The sequence below is a fragment of the Coturnix japonica genome, chromosome 3, assembly GCF_001577835.2.
Source record: "Coturnix japonica isolate 7356 chromosome 3, Coturnix japonica 2.1, whole genome shotgun sequence".
In the NCBI taxonomy this organism is placed as follows: Eukaryota; Metazoa; Chordata; class Aves; order Galliformes; family Phasianidae; genus Coturnix; species Coturnix japonica.
In genome coordinates this window covers 66,265,937-66,293,571 of record NC_029518.1, presented here as the reverse complement: position 1 = coordinate 66,293,571, position 27,635 = coordinate 66,265,937, and the positions used below count along the sequence as shown (strand labels likewise).

The following is a 27,635-nucleotide window of genomic DNA, read 5'->3' as shown; positions in this document are numbered from 1 at the left end:
AAGCGAGGCAAGTTGTTCCAGCCCAGAAATCGCTTTAGTAGTGTCAGAGGAATTCAGCTCAGTCCCCAGAAGTCTTTCCTTTAATTGGAGAAGTCTTTCTCCTTCCCACCCACCCCCATTTCCTGTACGCAACAGTCATAGGTTAGTAATCACAACTTCTTCCCTTCTCGGAATTACAAGCCCAAGTGAAGTCTTTTGGATTCCTCCTTTGTGGGCCACAGTGTAGCTGGGGACGGATGGTGATCCATCATTTTATTTATTCTTTCTGCTAAAGAGTTTAAGGGTTTTGATTTTTGAGTTTTTAACAGAAGTACCTTTTTGACAACTGTCTGAAATACGTTCCTTTAAGATCCTCCTACACGGTATGTATTTGTGATTTGTAAGTGCACTATGTCAAAAAATGATTCAGTGGTGAGGCAGCGAGCTATTTGCATGTCATGAGGTCTCAGGGAAACAAACTGACCCTCAGCCTTCCATCCAGCCAAATTCTGATGGGACCCTCAAATAGCTCTGGCAAAGTGTTCTGTTTCTTTTGGACTTGATGAATGCTTGTTTCTGTGAAGACGTGTAATTATTTCTTCCTCTATTTTGCTGCAGAACTTACCAGGAGAAGCAGCTTAAAACCAAATGTGAGTATTGAAACTCATTTTCCTTACTCCCTTTATGTGATAGAACTGCGAATTTGAATGGCTACTGCTTCTTTAAATTGTATGCAGAACCTATGCAGATATAAGAAATGTTTGACTTTATGTACCAGAAGAGAAAGCAGACTTTTTCAGATGAAATAGTTTTTGTTTTATGAACTGGCTCGCTCATTAATGTGGGAGAACGTTGCTTGTTGTTTCCTTTGTCATGAGAGGGGGGTTAATTCTGTTTACTCCAAAGAACAAGCCAAGAAAATTGTATATACTGTTTCCTATGACATTTGAATCATTTCTATCTTTTAGCAAACCTTCGTAGCTATTTGCAATCACAAGAAATGTTGCAAAGCAGTGCCTTTTAAAATCAAATTGCAAATGCTTAACGTGGTGCCTGTTAAGTCACAAATATCATCATTGCCTAACATGGAGTGTTCTTGGTTTGTCTTTGAAGTAAAACCAGTTTCCAAGCTGGTGCTTCTATCAATATTTTAACTTGTTGTGGAAGTCATGTAGCATCTCAATATTCTGCATCAGTAAGATGTTTTCTTTTGTATGTCACATTTTTATCATATAACCTTGGTTGGTTTGGAATTTAAAGGAGAAGAGAATCAAAAGGCTGTAACACTGCCTACTGCAAGAGGTAACAAAGGGTAATTTAAAGACTACGTGTATTAATTGTGCTGATACCTGAGTTCACAGTGGCAATCATTTTGATAACAATTAATTTTGGAGGAAACTATCAGACATTATTTCCATTTTGGTCAAAGGAAATGCTGAAAACATTTTTGTCAAAGGTTCTGTTTTTACACCTGGAGCCAGACACAAACTCTCTTATATTTAGAAAACAAGTTTCAGATGCCTTCGTTGTGTTTAATATTTTTCTTCTGTGAACAGCTGCCATTTCTGAAATGCTTTAACAGAACAAGACAGATTTGATCTATTAATGTTACAACAGATCGCTGACGGACTTGCCATACATTTGATTGCAGTATCTCAAAAGTCACTTTGACTCACACTTGTGTAACTGGTAGAAACTTGAGGTGACACACTAACCTTCTTGCAAGATTAGAGCCAAATGAAAGCAAAAGCTGCTTGAAAGATATTCTGATCTATTGTGACCTTTGGTATCTCCAGGTTATTTGCAGGCAAATCACATTTTGTTAAGCGTGTTTGGTTAACTTGGTGAGATGTAAGTTCTTCCATAAAGCAATAAGCCCAGCTTTCTACATGTCTTTTTTTCCGTGCCTGAGTTTTATGTTTAAAACTTTCCATATTGCCTTACCATGAACAGACAGAAGCATGACAATCTTCACCAGAGTGCTTCCTAATGTCTGGGCTAGAATCAGAGGGTGAAATCCTGACTGTGCTGAGATGAGCAGCGCTCCTCTCAGCTTAACAATCTGTGGACTCTGTCAGGCTTTTATGTTGCCTAAAGAGTAAAACTGACCTAAGTTTTTCTGCATGTTTCCCTGTCACTTAAGAGTAAGACGATGTCTTATGTTTAAGTATAGGATGTTTATGAAGATAATGATTTCCAGCTCAGTTTTTCTATTAAAATCTCTAGAGACAAAGTTAGGGAATTGGATTAAGGAAATGCTGCTGGTATTCCATTTGTGGTCCTGCAGTGGAATTATTCTTCTGGGAATCTCCTAGCTTTAGTTAAGAGGCTGTGAGCTTCTCATTTTATATATTTATATTTTCCAATAAAGTGTAAGAGGGATGAAGTAAGGACGATTTTGTAGAAATATGCAGACATTACTCACAAAAACAATGAACCGATATCTAAAAATAAGTTCATAAAACCCCATGACATAAAAAAACCTCATGACATAAAATTCTGTAACAGAGATTATTACAAAGACTAACTTATCTGCATTGGTTGCCTCCATGATAATGACTAAGTTAAATTTCTCACTCTGGAGAGGAATTTTTCTCTCTCCCATAACTATAAAAAGTGCCTTGTGAGTTAGCCTCGATAGGCTTAGGTTAGCTTTTGTAATATCCCCATTTTCCTGAGATTGAACTATGTATATATCAGCTGTTATCCCCTCCTGTTTCCCTTTCTCAAATTAAGAGGGTTTATCTTTTTGTTTTATTTTACTTATTCCATAACAGTGGGTTACTTTCCCTGTCAACCATGGTTGCCTTCGAGTTTGAATTTGTTCTAGGTTCATATATTAGGACTGGTAATTCCTTACACATCTCAACATATTCCAGATAAGGCAGCCTGTTGAGATCCCTTAAGTCATAGCTGGCATGGGAGGCTGAACATCTGGCAAGTTTCATATGGTGCTTTCACCATCCTAGGCCAGTGCTATGACTACACCCTGACAACCAGATTTGCCTCATGGCAAAGCCGTAAAGACTGGCTGCATGCCTTCCCATACCTGCAGGTCTGCTCTATGACCTTGAGCAAGTCTCACCACTGTGTTTTCACTGCATTATCATTAGAAAAGCATTCTGAAGTCTTTGAAAAGAAGACTGAAAAATATCAGAGAGTTAAGTTATTGATCAGAAGCCCGCAGCAGTGTTAGGTAATACATGTATATATGAGGAGTGTTTCTCAAGTGACCTCTGCAGTTCCTAATTCAGCCACATTGTAATTCATTTATGTGTTATAACACATGGAATTGTGGCACAATTAGAGCTGTGTGAATATCTGGATAGAGAATGCTAATTGCATGCAAAAAAAAGCCAGGAAAATATTAGAGGAAAACTGTTTAATGTTGTACTTAGAAATGAAGAGCATTAAGAAATATTTCAAATTAAAATCTAAAGATGTTCTTTCTGAATGCAGCAACAGAATGTTTAGATGCATCTATTCACTGGCTTTCGCTTTTTACTGAAAACATTTACTACATTTACTGTAAGTTAGTGAAAAGGGGTTGAACTGGATTTGTTCCTTAAGGGTTACTGCTGCTTTTTGCCACCCTGCTGTCTTAGAGCCTTATCCCCTGGCTGGTTACAGGTTCTGAACATCATCCCGTATTGAAACTGGTCATTTCCATTCCTAATTTGCTAAGATAGTTTCTTTGCTATTGCTAAGCATCAGGCTTCGTGTTGTCACAAAAATATCTCATTGTTCCATAATATCCTTGAGTTAAATGGCATCTTCTTAAAATCTTCCAAATGTTAGAGAGGAATTTCTTTGTTTTTAACAAATTTCCTCCAGCATTCTGAGAATTAAGTGATGGGTTTTTCTTCCTAATAATTTGAGTCCAATGCTGACTGTCTGAGGTGTTCTGATAATCTTTAGCTTTAATTTTCCTTCAGCCGATACAGGGCAATCCCACAGCGGATTCAGAATTTGGATAGGATGTATTTATAATCTTAGAAAAAAAATAATATGAAAGTCATAGTGCCAAATAAATGAGAAAAAAAATAAAATCTTTTCACATGCCAGAACATTACAAAAATCCCAGCAGAGCAGTAACTGAAAGGTCAATAACCTCACTTCATAATAAAGAAAGACAGAATACCAAGATCTATTCATTTCTGGGTCTAATTTTAAATCATTGCCACTTCTAGGAAGATAGACTATGTTAAAATAGAAAGAAATATGTCTAATGTCTGACACAGAGATGGGAGGGCTTAAGGGAAATGTTAGGATACCCAGTCACAAAACTGCTCCGAAGACCTTATCTACTATGAAAACAGAACAGGTAAAGAAAAAGGCGCAAATATTTCAAGTGTTTACATGGGAAAGACCTTACAGTAGGTCATTGGCAGGATGTGAACAAAACCCAGAGCCGAGAGCAGTCTCTACTCAGTCCCAGTAATACTCCTTTATTTTTCCTCTGTGAAGGAAGAACAAGAAGCCACAGATGCTTCCTTGAAAGGACGTAGTGAGCTGTTTTCTGGAACTAAGCTTTTACCCACAGGGTCGTTTACCCTTTTGCTGTGCTGGAATTCAATGTGCAAGCTTACTATCAACAGTGAATATGTCATAGGAACAAATATTTGATTTTTTGTTTCTCAAGTCCAAAGAGCTGCAGCCTACACTTGATGCATGTGCATAAATATAAACTGGTAAGGCTTTCCAGTTCTACAGTGTGTTTAAACCAAATACAGGGCAAAGCAAAAAATGAATCATAAGAAAAGCAACAAATTTCCATGCCATCATCTCACACTGTTAGTGCAATGCACACACAGCCACAATGTAGTTCTTTGTCTTGGCCACCTTGATGCAAATGTTGAACCCTTGTAAGTGAATTGTGCCTAGCGCTCACCAGTAGATATGAGAACACCAACCGCTAGCATACAGAGTTAAAAACTTAATTTAGAGCATATAAATCACCCAATTTGACATCTATGAGTTGAGTGGAAATGTTCAGCTATGGTAATTTACATACATATACAGGTGTTCCTAGAGTCCTATTCTAAGAGAAGACAAAGCCCATTTCAGTGTAACACTTGGGGGAAAGAGACTTAAGAACATCCACAGTGTGTTTTTCTAGCACCCTTTCTCACCCTCTTTCTATTACATTCTATAACCAATTCACTGCTGTAAAAGCAACAGAATGTGAAGTGTGCACATGTTCAGATATTCCCCAGCAGAACAGACCTTTTATCATCTATCCACCTGGCAGGCAGAACAATGTATGCATATGTATTTTAATCAGACTGTGTTATTATTACATTCTCTCAATCCAAAGAGATTGAATTGTAGAGAATTATTGCTGCTGGTGCTCATAGCAATGTCTTTGTGTTAGTTTTAAGAAGTGAAGAGCACAAAGGAACCCCTTGCTGTGAGATTAAGATGTTGGTGGGTGCACTCAGCGCACTCCTCTGCCTGATCCTTCCCCTTGGGACTGGGAAAGTCTTTGGAGGTGTATCATAGAGTGGCTGCTCTTAACACCACCTATGTAACATGAAGGGCAGCTGCACGTGCTATGCTTGCTGTTGTCAGCATTTCTTAGGCTGTGTACAACAGTAGCAAACTGACCTATGCTCTGCATCCCCGAGCTTATCTGCAGAACCCTGATATCTCTGTCTTCAGGCTGTTCACTGGACCTAAAAGTGTAAATACCCAGGAATAATGGTAATGGAGTTAAGAATCTTATCTACCAGTGCTCCCTATTAATAGACTTCACTCTTTCTAAGCTGTAATGCCACCTAGCTCATGGCAGTCTTCTAACACAGCTAAAATCAGAAATCAAGATGAGGTTCATTTTGATAAGATATCACGATGTTATTACAGAAGCAAAGGAGCTCCAGTTATTTTTTTTCTTAGAAAACTAGGTCAGGTACAACTGAGACAGAAAAATAGAAGGCTGTGCTGCTCCAGTAAATGCTGCCTTACCATTTGGGGGTCCTATGTTTGGATTTGGAGTGATGAGGTCCCTTCATTTATTTATTTATTAATGTATTTTAAACCAAGTAATGAAAATCTTTTCCAATTTTAGCTCACTTTAAAGCTTATCTGCCGCCGCCTGTCCTTTGCTTATTGCTCATTTTATTTCTTAAAGCAGTTCTAAAGTAGGTCAAAGACTTCTAATGAACCCAGCTAGATAAAGCGTTAGTGAGGAGTGGTGGGTTGTTGTCACTTTTTAATGCGGATTTTAATTCTTGTGATGTCTCTGCTCTCACAAGATACTCTCTATCCTCCCTTCTGTCCCTGGACTAAAACATAAGGTAGAGCAGCTCCGTTCCTTGCAGTTGATGCATCTGCAAAGGAAAGATGTGCCCCATCTGTTTTTCAGATCTTGAAGGTTGCAGGCAGCAGCAGCAGTGCTGCCTACTGAAGCTCTGCTACCTCTTGTTAGTAACCTGGCTGTTTCATTTCATGGTCTGTGAGCACCTCACTGCTGCTGTAGCACAGGCATCGCTATCTATAGTTAATGCGTTACCTATGTAAGTCCCAAAGACAAGACTGCTGTATTCACGGGTAGGCGTGTTCCTGTGAGAGAGTGTTGGATCTCCAGTAGATCGGGGCCATGACACTGCCCTGAGCAGCCCGTTCCACGCCCTCCACCCTTTCCCTGATCCCCAGCTGTCCCTCCCCTGACACAGCTCCATGCCGTTCCCTCGGGCCATGTCGCTGTCACACAGAGCAGGTCACAGCGCTGCCCTCCGCTCCTTGTGAGGAGCTGCAGCCATCAGGCACCCACTCAGCAAAATCTGAAACAAAACAAAACCCTGAGAGCATTTTCAACCCAGTGCAATGACTTCTTAATTTATATTAGTTATGGAAGCTTATAAATGCTCAAGTTTCAGAGCATGACTTTAATCCTCTAAAAGGGATTAGGAAATATTCCTCATGAGCAGGATGTTGCCATATTGCACAGGGTTTCTTGCATCTTTCTTAGGATGGTTTTGCCTGCTGAACTGACAAAAGGTGTGTGTGCTTATAGTGATTTCATGTTGCAAAATTATTTTTAGACCTACTTTCTTTTAGTTTGGAGAAGACTCTGGGAAGACTTCATTTTGACCTCCCAATATATGAAGGGAGTGTATAAACAAGAGGAGGAATGACTAGTTACAAGGGTGTATAGTGATAGGACAAGGGGGAATGGTTTCAAATGAAGATGGAGGTGTCTAGATTAGATATTAGGAGGAAGTTTTTCACTCAGAGGGTGATGATGCACTGCAACAGGCTGCCCAAGGAGGTTGTGGATGCCCCATCCCTGGAGGCATTCAAGGCCAGGCTGGATGTGACTCTGGGCAGCCTGGTCTGGTGACTGCTGACCCTGCACATAGCAGGGGGTTGAAAATAGATGGCCTTTTCAACCGAGGCCATTCTATGATTCCTCTGCTAAATTCTGCAGAGACGTAGTGTAGATGTTAGTGCTCCCAAACACTCCCTTATTTTTCATTGTTCCATACAGGACAGGGGCTGAGCAACGCTTCTCTGCCTACATTTCCTTCTGAGCCAAGTTGTTGACACAGTCAAGATGACTGAAGGCATCCAGACCTCTACATCTCTTCTGTAGCCAGGTCTGAATTAACATCAGCTGAAATTTAGAATAAACAGCAAAGAAAAGGAGTTCATCTTACACCAGCCTGCAACACTAAAATTAACAAAATCTTTACTGTTGCAAACAAGATACCACAGACAAGTTGGTAATTCCTTCCCATTCTGGGCCATACTCAGAGCTCAGTATCGTGCTTCGTGACAGAAGATGTGCTGATCACGTTTTACAGTGACAGTACAAAGTAGCGTCAGTCTTAATTTCACACATGGCTGGGACTCGGGAATGATGGAAGTGATATTTCCCTGCAGAAATGCTGAATCTACTAAAAACGGTTACTGATTTTTGTTGTTGTTGTTGTTAGTTTGGACAAAAATTGTTTCAAATTGCTTGTTTCTCTTGCCATTTCCCCTCTAAACAAATTTACTCAATTCCACTGAATGCGTTTTAATTGGGATGGATTTAGAGACTCTGTTTTTTCAGATTTGAAATATTAAGAAACATTAACATTAATGGTAATTAAGAACATGATTGCTTCTCTATTTTTTAAATCCTACTTCTTGCTTATCTTTGAAATACCTCATAAAATCTGTGCTTCAAGGATACTTGCAGCAAAGCTCTAAACATACATTCAAATTCAAGCATTCCAGCTGAAAGCAGTTGCGTTTCTCTTGTGTTTAGACTACATGCACGTCTGGCTTATACATGGAATCACAAGTCATCTACAGAAAACCTTTATTCCTTTTATGGGAATGACTTTGCTCCTTCCCAAACACTCAGAAGGGAACACTGAAGTTTTGAGGTTCAGAGGGAACCTCTTGTGCTGTCATTGGGCATCCTAGAAAGATTCTGGCTCCATCCTCTTTGCACCCTCCCTTCAGATATTGATAAGAATTTATAAGATCCCCTCTGAGCCTCCTCTTCTCCAGACCGAACAGTCACAGCTCTCAACCTGTCCTCATCACAGTAATGTCCCAGTTCTTCGGTTATCTCCTTGGGCTTTCATTGGACTCTTTCCAATATGTCCATGTCTCTCTTAGTGCCCAGAACTGGATGCTGCGTTCCAAGTTTGGTCTCACCACTGCTGAGCAGACATTAAGGATCCCCTCCCCTGGCCTGCTGGCAATACTATTCTTACTGTTGCACAAGATGTTGCTGTTGTTCCTACCTGCAAGGGCACATTGCCAGCTCAGGTTCAAGCTGTTGTTAGCAGGACCTCCAGATATTTTTCTGCAGAGCAGCTTCCCAGCTGGGTGCTGCAGCTCATCTTAATGCATGGAGTTATACATCCCCAGATGCAGGTGAGGTATATGTTGAATTTCATGAGTTTCCTGTTGCCCCATTTCTCCACCCTGTCCAGGTTCCTCTGTAAGGCAGCAGGACCATTTGGTTTATCAGGCCCTCCTCCCAGTTTTCTGTCATCTGTAAATGTGCTGCAGGTATGCTCTGTCCCATTGGCAAGGCCATTAATACAGATGTTAAGCCGCATTGGTCCCAGTGTCAGCCTCCAGTGTATCCCACTTCATTTTAAACTTGCTCCTTTAATATTCTACATAAGATTCACTAGTGATTTTTCATATACATCTGAGGCTCATGACTGCTCTTGGAAGCTGAGCAGCTCAAGTGAATTAATTCAAAACAGTCTGAACATCTATTAAGTATATAATTCACAAGCTGATTTAGATATAATTCTTTACATGGCCCTTTTGTGCCAGATGCAGTCCTCAGACCTGTTTTGTGGTTGAGTATGTATAGTATGCCTGAGAATCCTGCCAGGATTTTACATGAAGAGGCACATCAGTACGTGACTGAAATATTTTGTGGCTTCATTGGATTCTGTAAATCTGACATTAGCCATAAAGGGCTGAGATTCACAGTGAACATAGCAGAGCACTCTGGCTGTACCGGATTCTGAATACCTACATTTTTATACATATAAAAAAGTATATGTGAGAATTATTTCAGAGAAATAAAAGCAGTGATTTAAGCCATAGCATTAACCTTACTTCCTTACTTGAATGGCTGCTGTTGATATTGACATTGCCCAGGAATCTGGATTTATGTTTCCTGAGTAACAGCCTTGGAGAGACTGGAATCAATACTTAGTTCTCCACAGATGGCATATCTCTCCTTAAACACAGAGCAGCATTACTGAACAGCAGTAGTGACAACCAGCTGAGCTTGCTGTGTTCAGAACACTGCCATTTTGACTGGCATGACTGCATCTAATATTGGTATTATGTGAGAAACTGCACTTTAAGACTCTCATATGCTGATTTGTTAGATGTTAGGAATAAATTATTTACTCAGAGGGTGGTGATGCGCTGGCACAGCTGCCCAGAGAAGCTGTGTTGCCCCATCCGTGGAGGTGCTCAAGGCCAGGTTGGATGGGGCCCTGGGCAGCTGAGCTGGTGGGGGGCAGCCCTGCCCACAGCATGGGGTTGGGCTGAATGATCTTTAAGTCCCTTCCAATCTAAGCTACTATATATTTAGTTAAAATAATAATAATAATAGCAACCCAGCAAATCATCTGGGTTTAATTCTATGATCAGTTGGCTACTTTTCTGTCTCCTTCATTGGAGAAGTTTAGTGCTGTTGGTGTTGTGTGGCTGAATTTGAGGAAATACTTGGCTTGCTGTAGAAGCACTGGAGCAAGGCCGTTCCAACTTGTCCATAGCCACCAAGGAGAGCCTGAAAGACACAACCTGGTCATGTCTCTTCTGCAACAAAATGTCTGCATGTCTGTGCAATGGCATACCCTCAGTCCAGGCATTTCCACTGCTCTGATCTGCTTGTTTGAAGTCTGAGAAAGTTGTAAATGAGAAAGTTGTAAATAATATTACAGTGGGATAAAGGACAAATTTAGATAACTAACACCAATGTTTGGGTTTGTATGGTGTAAACAAAGCAGACAGCAATACCAATTAAGGAGAAAATTGGAGAATACTTGTGATGCTCAATCCTAGTGTTAAGACAGAACTATTGGCCTTTTCTCTCATGGTCGTAGGGTACATAAACACAGTATAATGCAGTATGGTGCTGTTACTAGATCAGCCTCTTAACGAGCTGATTTGTTGAGATATTCCACCAAATCGGTGTCACTAATGTTCCATGAAGCACTTGAGTCACACTGGTACAGTACAGCCCTGGTCAGCATGCCTGTCTCGGCCACTGGCAGCAGAACTTCATCTGTGATTGCTCTGCACTCACTTCAGTGCTTCCAGGACCTGACTTTGTGTTACTGTGCTGTACCACAGTGACAAAACAGCTTGTGCTAAGTTAATGCCTGTGCCTCTACTTTCCTGTACCTACATGTTTTGACATGACTTGTGCTGCATGCCCCTGGTTTCTATTGCTTCTCTACCCATTTTTAGAAGAGCAAATATTCTGGCATGCTTAAGCACCCTAGCATAATTTCTAGGCAACACTGTGAAAATTACAGATACTCTTGTGGAGGAGAGAAAGAAAGAGTATTGCTAATGCTTTGAACATACAGCATCCAATTTATTTGTCCTTTAGATAGTGTTGGTTGGTTGGTTATGGTTTTTTGGGTACTTTTTGTTTACTTTATTGTAGTTGTATTTCTGAGGGATTGGGACTTCCATTAGGTCTAGGAGAACATTGTTAGAAACTTTCGTTTATAAAACAGTGGTCTTGTTAGAAACTTTTCCTTTTAATGATGTTGTTGGCTTTATAATGCAGTTGTAGCCTTGAGTCAGTAATGTATTTTGCAAACATATGTGATGAATTATCCAGAAGCTTTCAAACAAACAAAAACAAACAGAAAAACAGCAAAAATGGGGAAAATGAAATCAGAAAATACATGCTAGTAAGCAAAAACATGTTCCAAGATGAAAATATGTACTTAACTGAAAATAGTGCCTGAATTGGCTTGCAGGGGTGTAACCCTCATAAGGGATTGATTTGTTTTTCTTATCCTTCAGTGTTGTGACAGTGATTTATTTTGCCATCATTTTTCCTTCTTTATGACTGTCTCAGAGCCCTTGTATGCTCTTAAAGAAAAAATGATGCGGTTGAATGGCAGGCTTATTTAGATCAGGAAATAGTGCATTAGAATTTCCACAAAAAAAAAATAAAATAATCTTTATACATATGAATAGATGTACATAAGTGTATGATCAACATTTCTGTTCTTTTTGTTTCTATAATCTAAAGTATATTAATATGTATTTATGGAGAATATTAAGATAAATTATTAAGACATATTAACATTATGGCTGTGCTTTTTAGCTCCAATGAGAAAACAATTCCTTTCCTAACAATCCTACATTTAACTGGTTTTCATGGACATGGCAACAATTTTAATATGTTTTTCTTTGCTAGAAGAGACTTCCAGTATCCCTTTATCTTATAGAAAACTGAGTCTACAGAAGGTCCCTCTCCTAATTTTCTGTAGCTAAATTTTATCTTAATGTGTTGGAACACTGGGCAGATGAGCCAGCTCTGTTGCTTTATTTTCATCTGCTTTATAATACCATCAGACTGCTGCATTCTCAGATCTGACCCCAGGGACATCAGCTGCAAGATCTTCACATCATCAGCAACATCCTGTATGTCTCTAGGACTACCCTAATGCTACAAATCACAGAATCACTGAACTGTAGGGGTTGGAAGGGACCTCTGTACACCATCTAGTCCAACTCCCCTGCTAAAGCAGGTTCCCAACAGTATGTTGGACTGAAATCACATATCTCTGCCTACTATCTATGCAAGAATCAGCTGTACTTCAGCTCTTCAGCTGCCCCAATTCAGATAACAAAATCATCTTTTTCCCAAGGAATGAAGAAATCACAGTCTTTCCCTATGCCTGAGACACGCGAGGGCAGCTGGAATGCTGGAGTCAGCTTTTCATTCCATGAGAGTGAATAGCACGAGACCTCCAGAGATTTCTTAGCTGACCTTCAAAACAACAAAAATCTAGCTTCCAGCAAACTTAAAGTAAACATATTTCTCTAGAGATTAGGATCAAAGCACAAGAAAAACATTCTACTTAACTACGTGGTGCTCATAACATTATTTATTTATTGGAGCAAGGATAAGAGGAGCTGAGGGAGATGAGATTTTTTTGTTGCTGCATTGTCCAAGGGTAAAAAAGTAGCGAGAAGCGATTACCAAGAACTTTGCCAAAGGATTTGCAAAAATAATCATTCTTTCTCATACCATCCCTGCTTCATACCCAAACATGGTCCTATTTCATCATGGTCAAAATCTGAAGAATTTTTCTGAAGAAATCTTTTCTGGACTTGAGTGCTTTACCAGAGGAGCAGCCTAATCATACCTCAGTTCTTGGTTCTGATCTTGGGGATACTCTTTTAACATTCTTCAGTAAACAGTATGACACATAAAACAACATTAGTAGGACTTTGTTCCCACATCCGTGTAGGTTTTGATGACTACATTGCAGATTCAAAAGTGCTTAGGTATTGGAGAAGCACATCTTGTACAAGCACATAATCTATGCTTCCTGGAATAGCTTGACCTGGGGAAAAAAATCAAGAGAACAACTTTTTGAACAAAACTGTTCAGTTTGCATACTTTTCCATAATGCAGAATCCTATTGCCATTCATCAGAATGAAAAACCAGAGATGTATCTGTAAATACATGAAATTATTTGTTGGTAAGCTTTGAGGAGGGATGAAGACTGTAAGTAACAGATAAGTTATATATATATATATACATGCTCTGTTAGGATCTTGCTGTTATCACTTTTAGGCTGAGATTGAACTCTGTTGGAAGGCTGAGGTACTGATTCAGAACAGAGGAAAGTGGAAAGGTATTGTGGTGAGGGTAATCCTCAGGGGAGGTTCGTAACACTAATTCCCAAAAGAAAAAGGAATAAAAGTTATTCTGAAATCCAGTTTCAACAGAGCCCAGTTAACCACTTGCAACTCTTCTTCACTGCCTCTGTAAGTACTGATCACAGAATCACAGAATGACCCAGGTTGGAAGGGACCTCAAGGATCATGTAGTTCCAACCCCCCTGCCTGGCAGGGCCACCAAACATACACATTGACCAGATCAGGTTGCCCAGGGCCCCGTTCAACCTGGTCTTGAACACCTCCAGGGACAGGGCATCCACAACCTCCCTGGGCAGCCTGTCCAGAGCCTAACCACTCTCCTAGTAAAGAACTTCCCCCTAACATCCAACCTAAATCTTTCCTCTTTCAACTTAAAAACATTGCCCCCCCCCCCCCTGCAGTGCGGTCACCTGCAGCCTTCATTTCTCCAGGCTGAACAAGCCCATCTCCCTCAGCCTGTCCTCACAGGGCAGGTGCTCCAGTCCCCTGACCGTCCTAGTGGCCGTCCTCTGGACCCTCTCCAACAGCTCTATGTCTTTCTTGTACTGAGGGCTCCATACCTGGACACAGTATTCCAGATGGGGCCTCACAAGAGCAGAGAGGGAAGAGCAGAGTAGAGAGGGAAAGATATATATATATATATATATATAAGATATATTCTTCTATATAGAAGAATTCTATATATAGAAATGAGCAAAACTTATCCATGTTTTACAGCAGTCTGAAAGACAGTAAATCAATTCAGCTCCAAAGATTTTCAGTTTACAGGATCAACAAGTTTTCCATAGCTTGTGCCAAATGAACAAGTCATTACTTTTGCATTATAGCTTCTCTCCTTGCCACTTTTTCATAGTTTTACTGCAGTCCCTCCAGGAATAGGTTAATAAATTCTTTGACTTCTGCATCAGTACCAGTAGAGACCTCCAATAACTGAACTTCTCATAGTTCAAATTGTCATTTTGGAAAACATCTAAGCAGATATGTAGAAGTTAAATGCTTTTTTAAAGCTGAACAATGGGTATAAAACATCGAGTGAACGTATAAAACCAAGAATGAGCAACTTACCCTAAATGAGCTAGATGTAAGCTCTGTGGTGCTAAGTGCTCCTGTTTCTAGTTTATGTGCTTCTCTTCCTTTGCAGCTGGTTAAGACAAACTTGCACCACTATTCAGTGTGCAAAGACTTCTGCTGCCCAAAGTCACTGATATGTCAGTATTTTAGGAAACCTTCCCCAGTTGTTCTCAGAGCCTTGGAAATTTATAATTGCTGGCACTGAGTGCAGTGACACTTGCTGATGAGTTTAATGAAGATTGCAATCCAATGAGTCCAGCAGATGTTTCTGAATTTGCTTCACTGGGAACTTTCTGGTTTCTTCTTCCTTCATTCCCAGGAATCTAGACCCAATTTTAGCAAACTGCTGATGATCCAACCAGCAACAAAATGACCGAAATAAGTACGTCTTCATCTCTCCAATCCTCAAAACTGTCAGCACTGCAGATCTATAAGCTGCTGAAATTAGGATGCTTATCCAAGCCTCTTTAGCCTGTAAAAATGAAGGATGAGAAACTCATAAAGCTGGCTCTCAGTAGATTTGTGATATTACTTTCACTTATCTGGCAGAGAAATATTATCTATCTCACAGTATTTTGGCTTTTCCAACTGTGAACCTGGCAATACATAAACATGTAAGAAAAAGTAATCTTTTCCAATAAAAACAAGGGGAGTTCTCTTGAAGTTATGATTTTGTTTGGATTTGAGTTTGTTTATTTATCTTTATATTTTGCTCTTTGCTACCTGAGGGTGTTTGCATTGCTCTACACTGCCACAAAATGTTAGCAGGGCAATTGGATCACATACAAAAAAAAAAAAAAAATTAAAGAAAAATAAAAAAAGAAAGGCTGTAAAGCTTGGAGTTCATTGTCTTCCTTCCGCTTGCTTATGTAGAGATGTGGCTGTTTTGAAAATAAAGGGATGAACAGAATGACAGGAAAGGCAAAGAAGAGCCAAGAAAACACCACAATATGCTTGCCTCTTCTTTATGGCCTTCTGGACCCACTGCTGGATTAATTTTTGAACTCCTATTTATCCTTCCACTCCCTAATTTCTGGACACTCCATGCCTCACAATCCAATACTTAGTGCTTGTGATGGCAATAATTGCATATACAAAACAACTGTGAAGGCTTTTCATTTTCAGGTACCTGTCCTGTCAATGTAAATAACATTCAAGTAAGCCAAGTAAGGAACTTTCTTGCTCCGTGTTATTTAAGTTACACAATACATAGTACAGGTCATGTCATTAAAGACTACTGTTTTATTATGGAGCAACTCAGCATTAAAATCCAGAGCAATGCAAAGGACTAAAAAACACCCATCCTAACTTCTATAGATAATGAACCATTGCTTATTATCTGCGCAAGAAAACTGTCATCAATTCAATTACATGATTTTTCCATCTTTCAAACCACCTGGAGAGCTCCACCAGAATGACCAGCAGTCATTCAGACTGCCATTACTGCCTGCAGTCTCTGCGTGGAAGGAAGTATGCATTAAAGGAAGAAAATGCTTACTGTGTTAGATGCTATGACAGCCTATTTGCCAACCCATGTGAGGAGTGCAAGCAACCTATTGAATGCGATTCCAAGGTAAGGATTTATCTTCCTTGTTTTTTGTTATTTGTTAGCCCCATTTCTTTAATAATGGACCCTATATCAGACCTTATGTGTACTGATGAAGGAACCTGAGCATAATGGTTGTGCACTTGTGCATAGCAGAGCTATTTTTCCAGAACAGGAAATCCAGATGAGGAAATCTGCTTGTACATGCACCTCAACTATCCTCTATAGATGTGGTATATGAACAGACCACATCTGGATTCCATCCCTCACTTCTGCTTGCTCAACAGCAGTAGAAGCTGCACAGAGCTTGAGGGACTTGAGGGGTTGCTCAAGTCCACTATATTTCAGTGGATTAAGTTGAGGGAAGTTTTGGAAGTTGAGAGATAGCCCCTGAAAAAATTGTCTGCAGCTATTCTGCAAGTTATTTCAACTGTAAGTGCTGACATACAGATATCAAGATGTAAAGAAACAATGTTTATAATATATTTATCTTTTACTTTTGGAAAAGAAGTATATTTTCATTTTAACTTAATTTCGTGCTCACCATGTTTACCTCAGATGAAATGTGACTGGCAGTGTTTCTGGGCTTGGCCTTCCACTTGTACTCTTTGATCTTTGACAGGGCTTCCAGCATCCTTTAACTCAATTTACAGCCTTTTGCACTTACAATTTTAAAAGACGAAACCTATCATAAACCTCTGATTTTGCTGAGTTTAGTTTGTACTGCTTGCTCACCTTCTCCCCATGCTCATTTTGATTATGTTCTTTTGAAATAAAAGAACCTATTGAATCTCACCACTAAACCATGTCCCTTCGTGCCACAATAAATGCTAGAACATAAAGTTATTAAAGTAAATCTCACAGGAGATTTCCCCAGCCAATATACTTTTGGCTCTCAAAGTATATTGTCTGAGTACAGCTCAGTTCCATGGAGGAGTAGTCAAAGGAAAAAACTGATATGAGTGATGACTGTTTGCAAATGCTCACCAGTGTTTTTTAGTTGCAAACTTGTATGCTCCAGTCACTGTCATCTGGAGAACATGTGATCTGAGCTCACTAACCCCACTTCTACAATTTAAACTTTAATAAGTGGCAGGACTAGTGAGATAAAAGGTCACTAAAATAAAAACTGTGTCTTTGGACTGAGTGGAAGGAAAAACAGAAAGAAAAAAGCAGGGGTAACAAGAAAGGAGTGTCACAGCTAAAGAAGTGACCTACAGAGCTATGCAGCAGGTTGTCCAACCTCTGCCAGGCTGTTGGAGCTTGGTTCTCTTCCTCTCCTTCTTATCCATTTCTTGTCTAGTGTGAGAGACCATTTTCTAAAAGGTTCAGAGTGCTAACTAAAGGAAATGAAAGTTCTCAGCACTCAGCAATGCCCCAAATGAACCCTGGTATGTATTTCATTTCTCATATTAGCATTTTAAGGAGTGGGGAACTGACAAAGTAGAAAAATGAGATTGGCTTTGTGCCTTTATGTACTTCTTACTTATAAAGAAGACCTGGAAAAATATGGTTAATTTTTTAAGGATTATTATTCTTCTGGTGATGCATTTTTCTCCTTGTATTTCCTAACCTTGGAAAAATAAAATCTGATGCTTGCTTTTTTATTATTATTTAATTATTAGTGGAGGCCTCATACTTATACTGCTGTTTCACCTCTTAAGCCTGCTGAGTCTTAAACAAATATATTTCTGCCAGATCTTTTAGAGGGAGTTATATTAGGTGTAAACAAAAGCAATGGTTTTTTAATATGTGTCCTAAGAACCATTTTGTTCTCTATTAATGAGATTTTAATTGCTTGTTCTCTGCAATAATATGATTGTTCTTTAGTGTTATGTAGAGTTATGCAGTGTTATGTAGAGTCAGCTGGAAGGAAAAGTAGTAACATTAAAAAATGCATGAAGTTCTACTTAAAAGTCTGTAGAGAATACACTTCTTGTCAGGAGGCCTCTGCACATTAAAAATGTTAATTACCCACTTCTCCTTGAAGGCCAACAGTAAAAAATATATGATGGGTCTTCCAATATAAACATCTCTCTGATGTTGTATGCTGAGGGACAATTGCCTCAATTGCCTGTGCCAAAGCAGTGCCTGTGCCTAATGGCCTAACAAGAGAGTTGCAAAATACCCTGACACAGTGACTTTGAGCACTAATATTGCCTTTGAGCTGGATGCAGCTCTTGAAGTTGACACTGCAGAGCTCTGCATTTTTCTCTTCAGTTCTGGGAGGAGATGAGGGAAAAGAACACTGTAAAGAAATGCCTTTGTTAACATGCACTCACTTTCTCCAAGGATCTAGCCTACAAAGGCCGCCACTGGCATGAGAGGTGCTTCAAGTGCACCAAATGCAGCCGCTCTCTGGTAGAGAAACCATTCGCTGCCAAGGATGAGCTCTTGCTCTGTACTGAATGCTACTCCAATGAATATTCATCAAAGTGTTTCCACTGCCAGAAGACCATTATGCCTGGTAAGACAACAGGGATCCTCCTGTGGAAAATGGAGCTGCATTTTCAATTAAAATCACATCCTCAAATAACCCAGCTACAATAGCGCAGCTTACTGGACTGCTGCTCCCTCCTACAGTACCCTGCCAGCAGGAAAGACAGGCCCTCTGGTCTAGCATTGGCAGGACTTATGAATCCTCATAAAGAATATTAGAGTTTAAAATAGAATAAAATGTGTTCATGCTGTGACCTTGATTCTGCCTGTAGTTCTTAGGAAGTGCATCCCACTGTGAGTATAGGTGGACAAACAGCAATCATCAGCAGGAGTGCTGAGATAAACAAGAGATCTGCATTTAGCCTGTCACGTTGGCAAGGCCTTCAGAACTAGAACTAGCTTACATTCTTTATAAACCACTTCTTTTGCACAGAAATACCTTACACTTCACTTGTCAAAACACTAAGTTCTGTGTTCAAATAATTATTAGTATTTTTACTACAAAACACATATGGATTTGTTTATAACAGGTTTGGCACCGTAAGTGCCAAAATGGAGTAGCTTGCCAAGGAGAGTCAGTACCAAACTATTGGAGCAGTGGACTACCCTAAATCCTTAAGCTTTTTTTACAGATGATTCAAATACCAGCAGCAAACTGTGTGCTGTGGCCTTGTGATTACTAGTTAGGACCATGAAAAATTATTGTCTTTTATATAAATACTAGGTTACTGGTATCCTAGTTCAGCCTGTAGCATTGAAAGCATGTACTTTTACACTTGTATTTCTTTTCTTCTTTGTCACAAGTAAGACATGCTAGTAGAAATTAACGTTGTAGTAATATAGTTGTGTTCATTGTAGGGTTGATACACTGCTTAAATGTGGTATATTGTTAGAATGTTGTCTAATAGAGAGGCAATAGTGCAATCAAAAGTGAAAGAAATTTCGTTTAAAGAAGATAAAATACATTAATATTTATACTAAACATCCAAACAAATTCATATTTAATTTATAGAAGTGCTATGTACCTGAACATCACATCATCACTGGGCTGTCTGGTCTGAGAGTAACTATGAGCAACTGGAGTGTATAACAGAGCAGTAACTCTAAAAGAGTAAAATAAGCATGGAATAAGAAAAAAATCACATTTTAGGCCACCTAGTGTGCCCTTTGCCAGTTGATCATAGAATACTGAATGAGTTTTTGAGATTAGCTAACATACTTAAAAACTATGAAATTGAAAGTAAGCGTTTTGGGGGATAATAAAATATTAAGACAGGAGATGAAAAATGAGACATTTAAAACCTTTTCTGCAAGACTGTACCTGGGAGCATTATTTGTGTTGGTTTTTGCAGGTTCCCGTAAAATGGAATTTAAGGGCACTTCCTGGCACGAATCCTGTTTTGTTTGTCAGTATTGCCAGCAACCACTGGGAACTAAACCACTGATCACCAAAGACAATGAGAATTACTGCGTGCCCTGTTTTGAGAAACAATTTGCTCATCATTGCTACTCTTGCAAAAAGGTAATTTCAAAAGAAAAACAAAAGGTAGCATACTACAATCTATGTTATTTTTGGTCAAGACCAGGTTGTCCAACAGCAAAAGTACACCAACAGAGACTCTTTCTACAGTCTATAATGTGCATGTTTAAAACAACCTCTGCAAATTCACAGTTTCATTCTCACCTGGAGATCTGAAATCTAGGTCTGCACCACACAATGGGTAAAAAAGAAAATATCAAAACATGTGAATTCTTAGATTAGCTCATTTCAAATATTCTGTAAAAGAACTGAAGATCAAAAAAAAAAAAAAAAAAGGGAGGGGGTTGAGAGGGAAGGGAATTACCTGTTGGAATTCTTGAAGACAAGTTGCACAGCTAACGAAGTTCAGACAGCATGCTTATATGCTTAGTATATTTTTAGTGCTTTACTCTAAACAAAACAGAAAAAGCAGGGAAAATGATCTTGAAATCAACAGAACCTCTTATCAACTACAAAAGCTTGTAATTGCTTTTAGCTCCTTTTCAGGAGCACCTGTGGGCTGTATAGTCTCTCTAATGGGTATTCATACCACCTGTTTTAAAGTATTTAATGTTGATGCTTCGATTGATGCCTGTCGTCTCTTTTTCAACAGTAGAGCACTCAAAGCATTTAGGAGAGCATCTGGGAGAACATAATGAACTTATGGTTCTCTGACATATTCCTGAGTTGTATGGATGAAGTTTGAAAGCTTTAATAATTAATGCCAGTTAACTTTCCTTATTCATGGAAATGTTGGTTGTAAGTTATGGAGATAAATACATCTAACTTCAGATACCAAAGAAAGATACTTATGCTCCTTAGTGAAGCAGTATTGCTCATGGAGGAAGGAGCAGCATCATGGAAAATGTTTGGTGAACTGATAGAAAAAGTCAAGTCTTCCCTTTGGCATTGATATTGGACACTGAAAGCTGACTGTGACATTGTTTGCTGTTCTCTTCCTTATAATTGATAAACAAGTTTATAGCAGCCTGTTTATTATTATATTTGTCATAAGTTTGTTCACCAAAGCAAATATAGTGGGGTTATTTTGTTAATGGTTGTGATTTTTAACAAAGTTCAATAATTATAATCAGTACTATTTAGTTGTGGTAATACAAGTCAAGTTTCCCAATATTTTAGAACACAGAGTTTCTTCTTTGGGTACCAGAAAGCTTGATTTCAAATGAGTTGATCTTTCTTCTTCCAAATACAAATAAATCATTTTATCTCTCCCTCAATTTCTCCTGTTTTAAAATTGTCTCAAGTTGATGAAAACACCCAATAATCTGATTCTGTTCTCTAGGGAATTGATTTAAGCTGCTTTTTATGACAAAATTTTGTTTATACTTTTGTATCTCATTCATTCATTCATTCATTCATTCATTCATTCATTCATTCATTCATTCACTCTCATACATATGTCTTGGCAGTAGAAATACCACCTTACATCTCATTTCATTTCTAGAAAAATTCCTTTATACAATCGCTGATAACTTCAGTGAAACCTACTCTTGATCGCACTTATAAAAGCCACAGAGCAGCTGGAAATTTCCCCCTTCAGATATAACCAATAGAGAGCTTTGAGTGAGTTGCAGGGAATGATAAATTTGATGACACTGACAAACACAAGTTTTATTTTCTTCTGACAGTGTAGAGCTCCTTTCTGTCCTATTTCTGCTTCTTTTCTGCCTCCTACATAAAATACTGTTTGAGTTTCAAGACAGCAGAATATCAATTCCATTTGGAGATTAACCCTCAACTCATTATCAGTTCTACCAGCCACTCTCCATCACTGAGAACTGTATGAGTATGAAGAATATGCCTGATGCTGCTCAGCCTTCACCCAAAGTTTCATAACAAGACAACCTGTTATATTATAAGCTGTAAGGTTTGTACACTGGTGTGTTCAGATCAGCTGCAGTGAGTCAAATTGAGATGACGCTGTCTCTCTTACGCATATTGTAAGGGAAAAAAACAAGTGGAAGGACTTGTGAAATACTTGATAATCCTTCATGATCCTTTGTTTCATTACTTTGTTCTGTTTTGTCACAATTTTAGGTAATAACTTCTGGGGGAGTGGCCTACCATGACCAGCCTTGGCATAAGGAGTGCTTTGTGTGTTCTGGATGTAAAACTCAGCTGTCTGGGCAAAGGTTTGTTTCCAAAGATGAGTATCCATACTGTGTAGACTGTTTCAGCAAGTTTTATGCTAAGAAGTGTGCTGCTTGCAAGAAACCTATTACAGGTGAGTGTTATCTTATAGAAAGGTCTTGATACTGTGGAATTGTAGTTTCCTCTCAAATCAGATGTTCAGTTTAAAGAACAGCATTAAAAATAGTCCCATCATAATTAAAGACTGAAGGAGTTAGGTACAACGGAGGCCCCACCCTATGCAGCGCAGCATGTCTTGCTTAGACATACTGATTATGTGTGTTCCCTGACTACTGAGCTCTTTTATGTGCCAAACATTCTTCAGTTTACCACTTTCTGCAGTAAAAATCATCCCCAATAATGCACTCTTTTGATTTCAAAAAAGACTCCTCCTGAGACAATACATACACACAATTCCCTTATGGCTGTAATTGGTTTGGCTTTGTTTTTAAATATAAATGTGATAAAACTGAATGTGAATTAACTGCCTGCTGATAAGGCACAGCTGTTATGTTGGAGAGCTTGCCAAGCAACAAAGATTTATTGTATGCATCCCTGTGTCCCTAAATGATTTGTAATTAGACATACAGGTCAGTAGTCCATGGTAGCTGAAATTATCTGAGACCATTTGCTGCTGTTCTGCATTATGTTTCTATTATATGTGAAGTCAGCTCTTGAAAAGTACTGCCTGACTGATACAGGTGCATGTTGCATATGCAAATACATAAAGAAAATCATGAATGCCCAATCAAATGGGCATGATTTTACTTCACTCCCACACACACTGAATTAATTTAAAAAGAAAAAAAAAGAAAAAAGCACCATTTTTAAAATTTCAAATACTCATTGTAGGAACTTAATGATCTGATCATCTCACAGAGACATTAAGAAACTTAGTGGAAAAGGCTAAATTCCAGCGTCATAAAGTTTGCATCTTTGCATTGCAGATAGTTTTCATGAGAGTTTTTGGGAAGGTCTGTAAACCTTCAGGGACATTCTGGTAAACCCTTTCTGTTCATAATGTATAACGGGGCATGAAACCAAGCAAGTTTGGATGAGGCTGGGAATGTGACCACTGAGGATAAGGAAAAGGCAGAGGTTCTGAATGCCTTCTTTCTGTCTGTCTTTAAAAGTCAGACTCAGGGTAACCTTCACTCTCGGCTGGGGAGCAGACCAACCCCCCTGTGATTCTGAAAGAAACAGTCAGAGACTTACTACTCCAACTGGACTGCCACAAGTCCATGGAGCCAGATGAGATCCACCCGAGTGCTGAGGGAACTGGCAGAGGTGATAGCTGAGCCACTTTCCATCATCTATCAGCGCTCCTTGTTGACTGGTGAGGTCTCAGAAGACTGGAGGCTTGCCAGTGTGACTCCCATTTACAAGAAAGGTTGTAAGGAGGATCCAGGGAACTACAGGCCTGTTAGCCTGACTTTGGTGCCAGGGAAGGTTATGGAGCAGATTGTCTTGAGGGAGATCACACGGCATATGCGGGATGACCAGGGGATCAGGCCTAGCCAGGATGGGTTCATGAAGGGCAGGTCCTGTTTGACCAACCTGATCTCCTTCTATGATCTAGTGACCCATCTGGTGGATGAGGAAAAGGCTGTTGATGTGGTCTTCCTAGACTTCAGCAAAGCCTTTGACACTGTCTCCTACAGTATTATCCTACAGAAGCTTGCAGCCCATGGCTTGGACAGGTACACTCTTGGCTGGGTAATGAGCTGTCTGGAGGGCCGGGCTCACAGAGTGGTGGTGAATGGAGTTAAATCCAGCTGGCGACCGGTCACAAGTGGTGTTCCCCAGGGGTTGGTGCTGGGGCCTGTCCTCTTCAATATCTTTATTGATGACCTGGATGAGGGCATTGAGTGCAGCCTCAGTAAGTTCGCAGATGACACCAAATTGGCTGGGAGTGTGGATCTGCCTGGGGGTAGCGAGGCACTACAGAGGGATCTGGACAGGCTGGATAACTGGGCTGAAGCCAATGGGCTGAGCTTTAACAAGACCAAATGCCGGGTCCTGCACTTTAGTAACAACAACCCCAGGCAGTGCTACAGGCTTGGGGCAGAATGGCTGGAAGGCTGTGTAGAGGAAAAGGATCTGGGAGTATTGATTGATGCTCAACTGAACATGAGACAGCACTGTGCCCAGGTGGCCAAGAAGGCTAAAGGCATCCTGGCTTGCATCAGAAACAAACAGTGTTGCCAGCAGGAGCAGAGAGGTGATTGTCCCCCTGTACTCAGTGCTGGTGAGGCCGTACCTCAAATACTGCATCCAGTTTTGGGCCCGTCACTACTACAAAGGCATTGAGGCTCTGGAACGTGTTCAGAGGAGGGCAACAAAGCTAGTGAGGGGTCTGGAGCACAGGCCATATGAGGAGAGGCTGAAGGAGCTGGGAATGTTCAGCCTAGAGAAGAGGAGGCTCACGGGAGACCTTATTGCTCTCTGTAAATACCTGAAGGGAGGTTGTGATGAGCTGGGAGTTGGCCTCTTCTCTCGTGTCATTAGTGATAGGGATATGGTTTCAAGCTACAGCAGGGGAGATTCAAGTTGGGCGTTAGAAAGTATTATTCTCAGAAAGGGTGGTCAGGCACTGGAATGGACTGCCCAGGCAGGTGGTGGAGTCACCGCCCCTGGGGATGCTAAAGGAACGATTGGATGTTGTGTTGAGGAACATGGTTTAGTGGGAGTTATTGGTAATAGGTGAACAGTTGGACTGGATGATCTTTTAGGTCTTTTCCAACCTTGGTGATTCTATGATTCTATAAGTACCATGTAGTTTTACATAAATTATTTGCCACTATCTTTTATGTTTTGTATCACTGCCTTAAACTGTTTTGGTTGGTTTTGTTTGTTTGTTTGTTTGTTTGTGTTCAGTTCAGCTAACAATCAACACTTCAGACTATGGATTTTTGTTCATTAACATGAACAACAACATGATCACACTTCAGGAAACAATCAGTTGTTTTTCTGAACCATGTTCAGAAATGCTGAATTTACATCTTCTTCTCATATCTCTTTCAGCTCTTGGAGGTGCCAAATTTGTCTCATTTGAAGAGCGCCAGTGGCATGAGGAATGCTTTAACTGTGCAAGATGCTCAGTCTCACTGGTGGGCCAAGGATTCCTCACCAAGCAGGATGCAGTCCTTTGCCATGAATGTGGTTCTTTGTAGTTCTGTGGAGAGCTGTAAAGATACATTATTCTCACTGTATAACCACGTACTTTGTTATTCTGCAGTAAGAAAATAATCTAAAAGGTGTGTTACTTATTTAGTAAATCAAGTAGCTTTCCAACAGCAGCTTAATTCCATCACAGTTCTGAACTGCTTGTTATAAAAATAAATAAATAAACAGCCACACACTGCCTCAGAAAACAGTGCAGAAAAGATTAGTATATATTTTAAATATAACTGCAGTATGTTTCTCCTTGTAACACACTGCACTCTGCTGTTAGAAACTTTACCTTTCGTTTCCCATGAACCAAGATGTATAGAAAGTCTATGTGACATATGTCAAGTTATGAAGCATTAGCATTTTAAGTGAGGATAAGGTACATGTACACAAAGAGACACCAAGTAAGGGAAATCCATTCCAGCACCAGAGAAAGACCCTTTTTCCTCTCTTAATTTATATTGTTGAGATTGCTCATCAGAAAAATAGAATTTCCCATAAATTTAGTCATCCAAGAATACTGAATGATAGGTCCTTTCCCAAAACCGGTTAACTGCATTTTATTTTTTAGGCATAAATGTTTTAGAACAAAAATAAACCCTTTATTATTATTATTATTATTTAACCTACTTTAAGAGGTACAGATTGCCCAAGTTTGGATAGTGGTAATGTATAGTTTCCAATATCTAAAATGATTTAAAACTCTGACTCCATAATCTTCACTAGACCTTCAAGTGCACTCTTAAAATATAGTTTCTCTTATTTGAGGCAAGAGCCAACACATAATTGTCCCTTTAAATTTACACTTCTCCTTCCTTCAACACCCGTTTGTCAGCAATCAAAGTATTGATAATGGCTTTACCATTTCTGCACTGCAGTCTTTGATTTACAGTCCACTCCTTTCCTTGTAAATGTCTGCTTGTCTGTAGCAGGCTATCAGCTGTTCAGAGCCAATACCTGGTTCATTCTGTCATGCACCAACATGCATTTGCCAATATTATGTCACGAATTTGTAGTGTTGCCATCTCAAGGTAGGCAGTGCTCACATGTAGTACAATGCTTAAGTTTCTCTTTTCTCAGCTCACCCTATATGCACACTATATGTTACAATGGCCTGACCCATGCTGCAGTATTTGTACCAGGCCATGGTGCAGGGTACCATGGTTCTGCGCCTATTAGAAGTGGTTTATTCTCACGTGTCTGAAAATCATTCTCCTTTAGACTCTGATGTTGAATGCTTACAGTTATTTGGCTGACTTGAGAGCGCTTTATTTGTACTGAATTATATAGATGCTGCTTCAGGTAGAAAAAGGAGAAAAAAAAACCAACAACAACTTGCAAGCATGGGTAATCCAGAGCTGCATGACAGTGGCGTAAAAGAAAGAAGTACATAGCAATCTGTTTCCCAGTCAATAAAGTATTAATCTTCTGCTACATGTGGTATTCATTATTATTATTTTTTTTTCAGTTTCTTCATTCCTGACTGTTTTTATTGGAACGTGGAATTGGTTTAATTTCTGTCTTTTCACTTAGACTAGCTTCTTCCGTCTCTATTTCTACACTGAACATGGCTGGTACAGGTTATTGGTAATACTTGCATTCCCATAAATAGAAATAGGTTTCACTGCCTAAAATAAATAAATATGAAGGGGGAGTGGAGAGGGAGAGAGAGAGGACCACATGCACATGTATTTTTATAGAGGTCCACAGTTATTTATGATGCTCTAAAAATGTGCACTGAACTACTAGAAATTAGCCCATTAATAAATGTTAATGGCCTTCAATTTTTAGATGAAAATGATTAATCACCAAATGCAGTCATGTCTGTGGGGCTTACCTTTTATTTTTGTTGTGTGAAATAACATTCAGAAAATTGCAAGAATGAGGTTCAAGCCCTTTATTCCATCTTGTCTAAGCAGTATTCTAGCTTAACTACAGAGTGACACAAGAATTACCAGGCAGAGCCTTAAAGCACAGTGTACTCACAGATCAGACACAGTAATCACGATAATCCCAATCTTTTATCCTTAACATTTAGGGAAATTAAATTCTGCTCTGACTCACCAACTAATTATATTTTTAGAAATACCAACTGAATTATTTATTTCCCCTGCAGTAAATATACAACAGTCAATTCAGAAACTGAGCATTTTCACTTCAGAGTAGTAATATGAAATAAATGTGATTACTATAAATAGTTGGAATAAAAGTTAAACTCAATTGATATTTCCTAGTCTCTCTACCACCAGCTACTGAAGTCTGAACAAAAATGCAGTAATATTCTGCACACTCTGGGAGACCTATACTCATGATAGAGGAAACACATTTGAATAGGAGCCAGGAAGGGCTACAAGAATGAATCTGCA

At 39.5% G+C, this 27,635-nt stretch overlaps 1 protein-coding gene and 1 long non-coding RNA gene across 6 annotated transcripts; one reads left to right on the top strand and one right to left on the bottom strand.

Moving 5' to 3' along the window:
* The first annotated feature begins 120 nt into the window (after positions 1-120).
* Positions 121-26,703, top strand: FHL5 (four and a half LIM domains 5). Of its 5 annotated transcripts, XM_015858836.2 has the most exons (8): positions 121-362; positions 598-629; positions 4,447-4,670; positions 15,846-16,016; positions 18,282-18,456; positions 19,781-19,950; positions 22,006-22,192; positions 25,123-26,703. In XM_015858836.2, the coding sequence occupies exons 3-8, from the start codon at positions 4,647-4,649 to the stop codon at positions 25,269-25,271; spliced, it is 876 nt and encodes a 291-aa protein (XP_015714322.1). In that variant the 5' UTR covers positions 121-362; positions 598-629; positions 4,447-4,646; the 3' UTR covers positions 25,272-26,703. The 5 variants fall into 5 exon arrangements, with proteins under 5 accessions (XP_015714322.1, XP_015714324.1, XP_015714321.1 ...); XM_015858838.2 differs by lacking the exon at positions 4,447-4,670 and having other exon boundaries at positions 124-362; XM_015858837.2 differs by lacking the exon at positions 121-362 and having other exon boundaries at positions 584-629.
* LOC116653138 lies at positions 11,119-20,620 on the bottom strand. The gene is made up of 3 exons (XR_004306526.1): positions 20,273-20,620; positions 14,438-14,915; positions 11,119-13,052 (listed from the first exon to the last, which is right to left on the bottom strand). It is a non-coding gene; the product is annotated as an uncharacterized LOC116653138 (long non-coding RNA).
* Positions 26,704-27,635: the final 932 nt, after the last annotated feature.

Excerpts from the sequence above, each read along its gene's own strand:
- FHL5 (XM_015858835.2), top strand. The coding sequence starts at position 546 with ATGCTTGTTTCTGTGAAGACGTGTAATTATTTCTTCCTCTATTTTGCT. Across the intron at positions 16,017-18,281 it reads CTATTGAATGCGATTCCAAG|GATCTAGCCTACAAAGGCCG; the intron begins GTAAGGATTTAT and ends ACTTTCTCCAAG. Across the intron at positions 18,457-19,780 it reads CCAGAAGACCATTATGCCTG|GTTCCCGTAAAATGGAATTT; the intron begins GTAAGACAACAG and ends TGGTTTTTGCAG.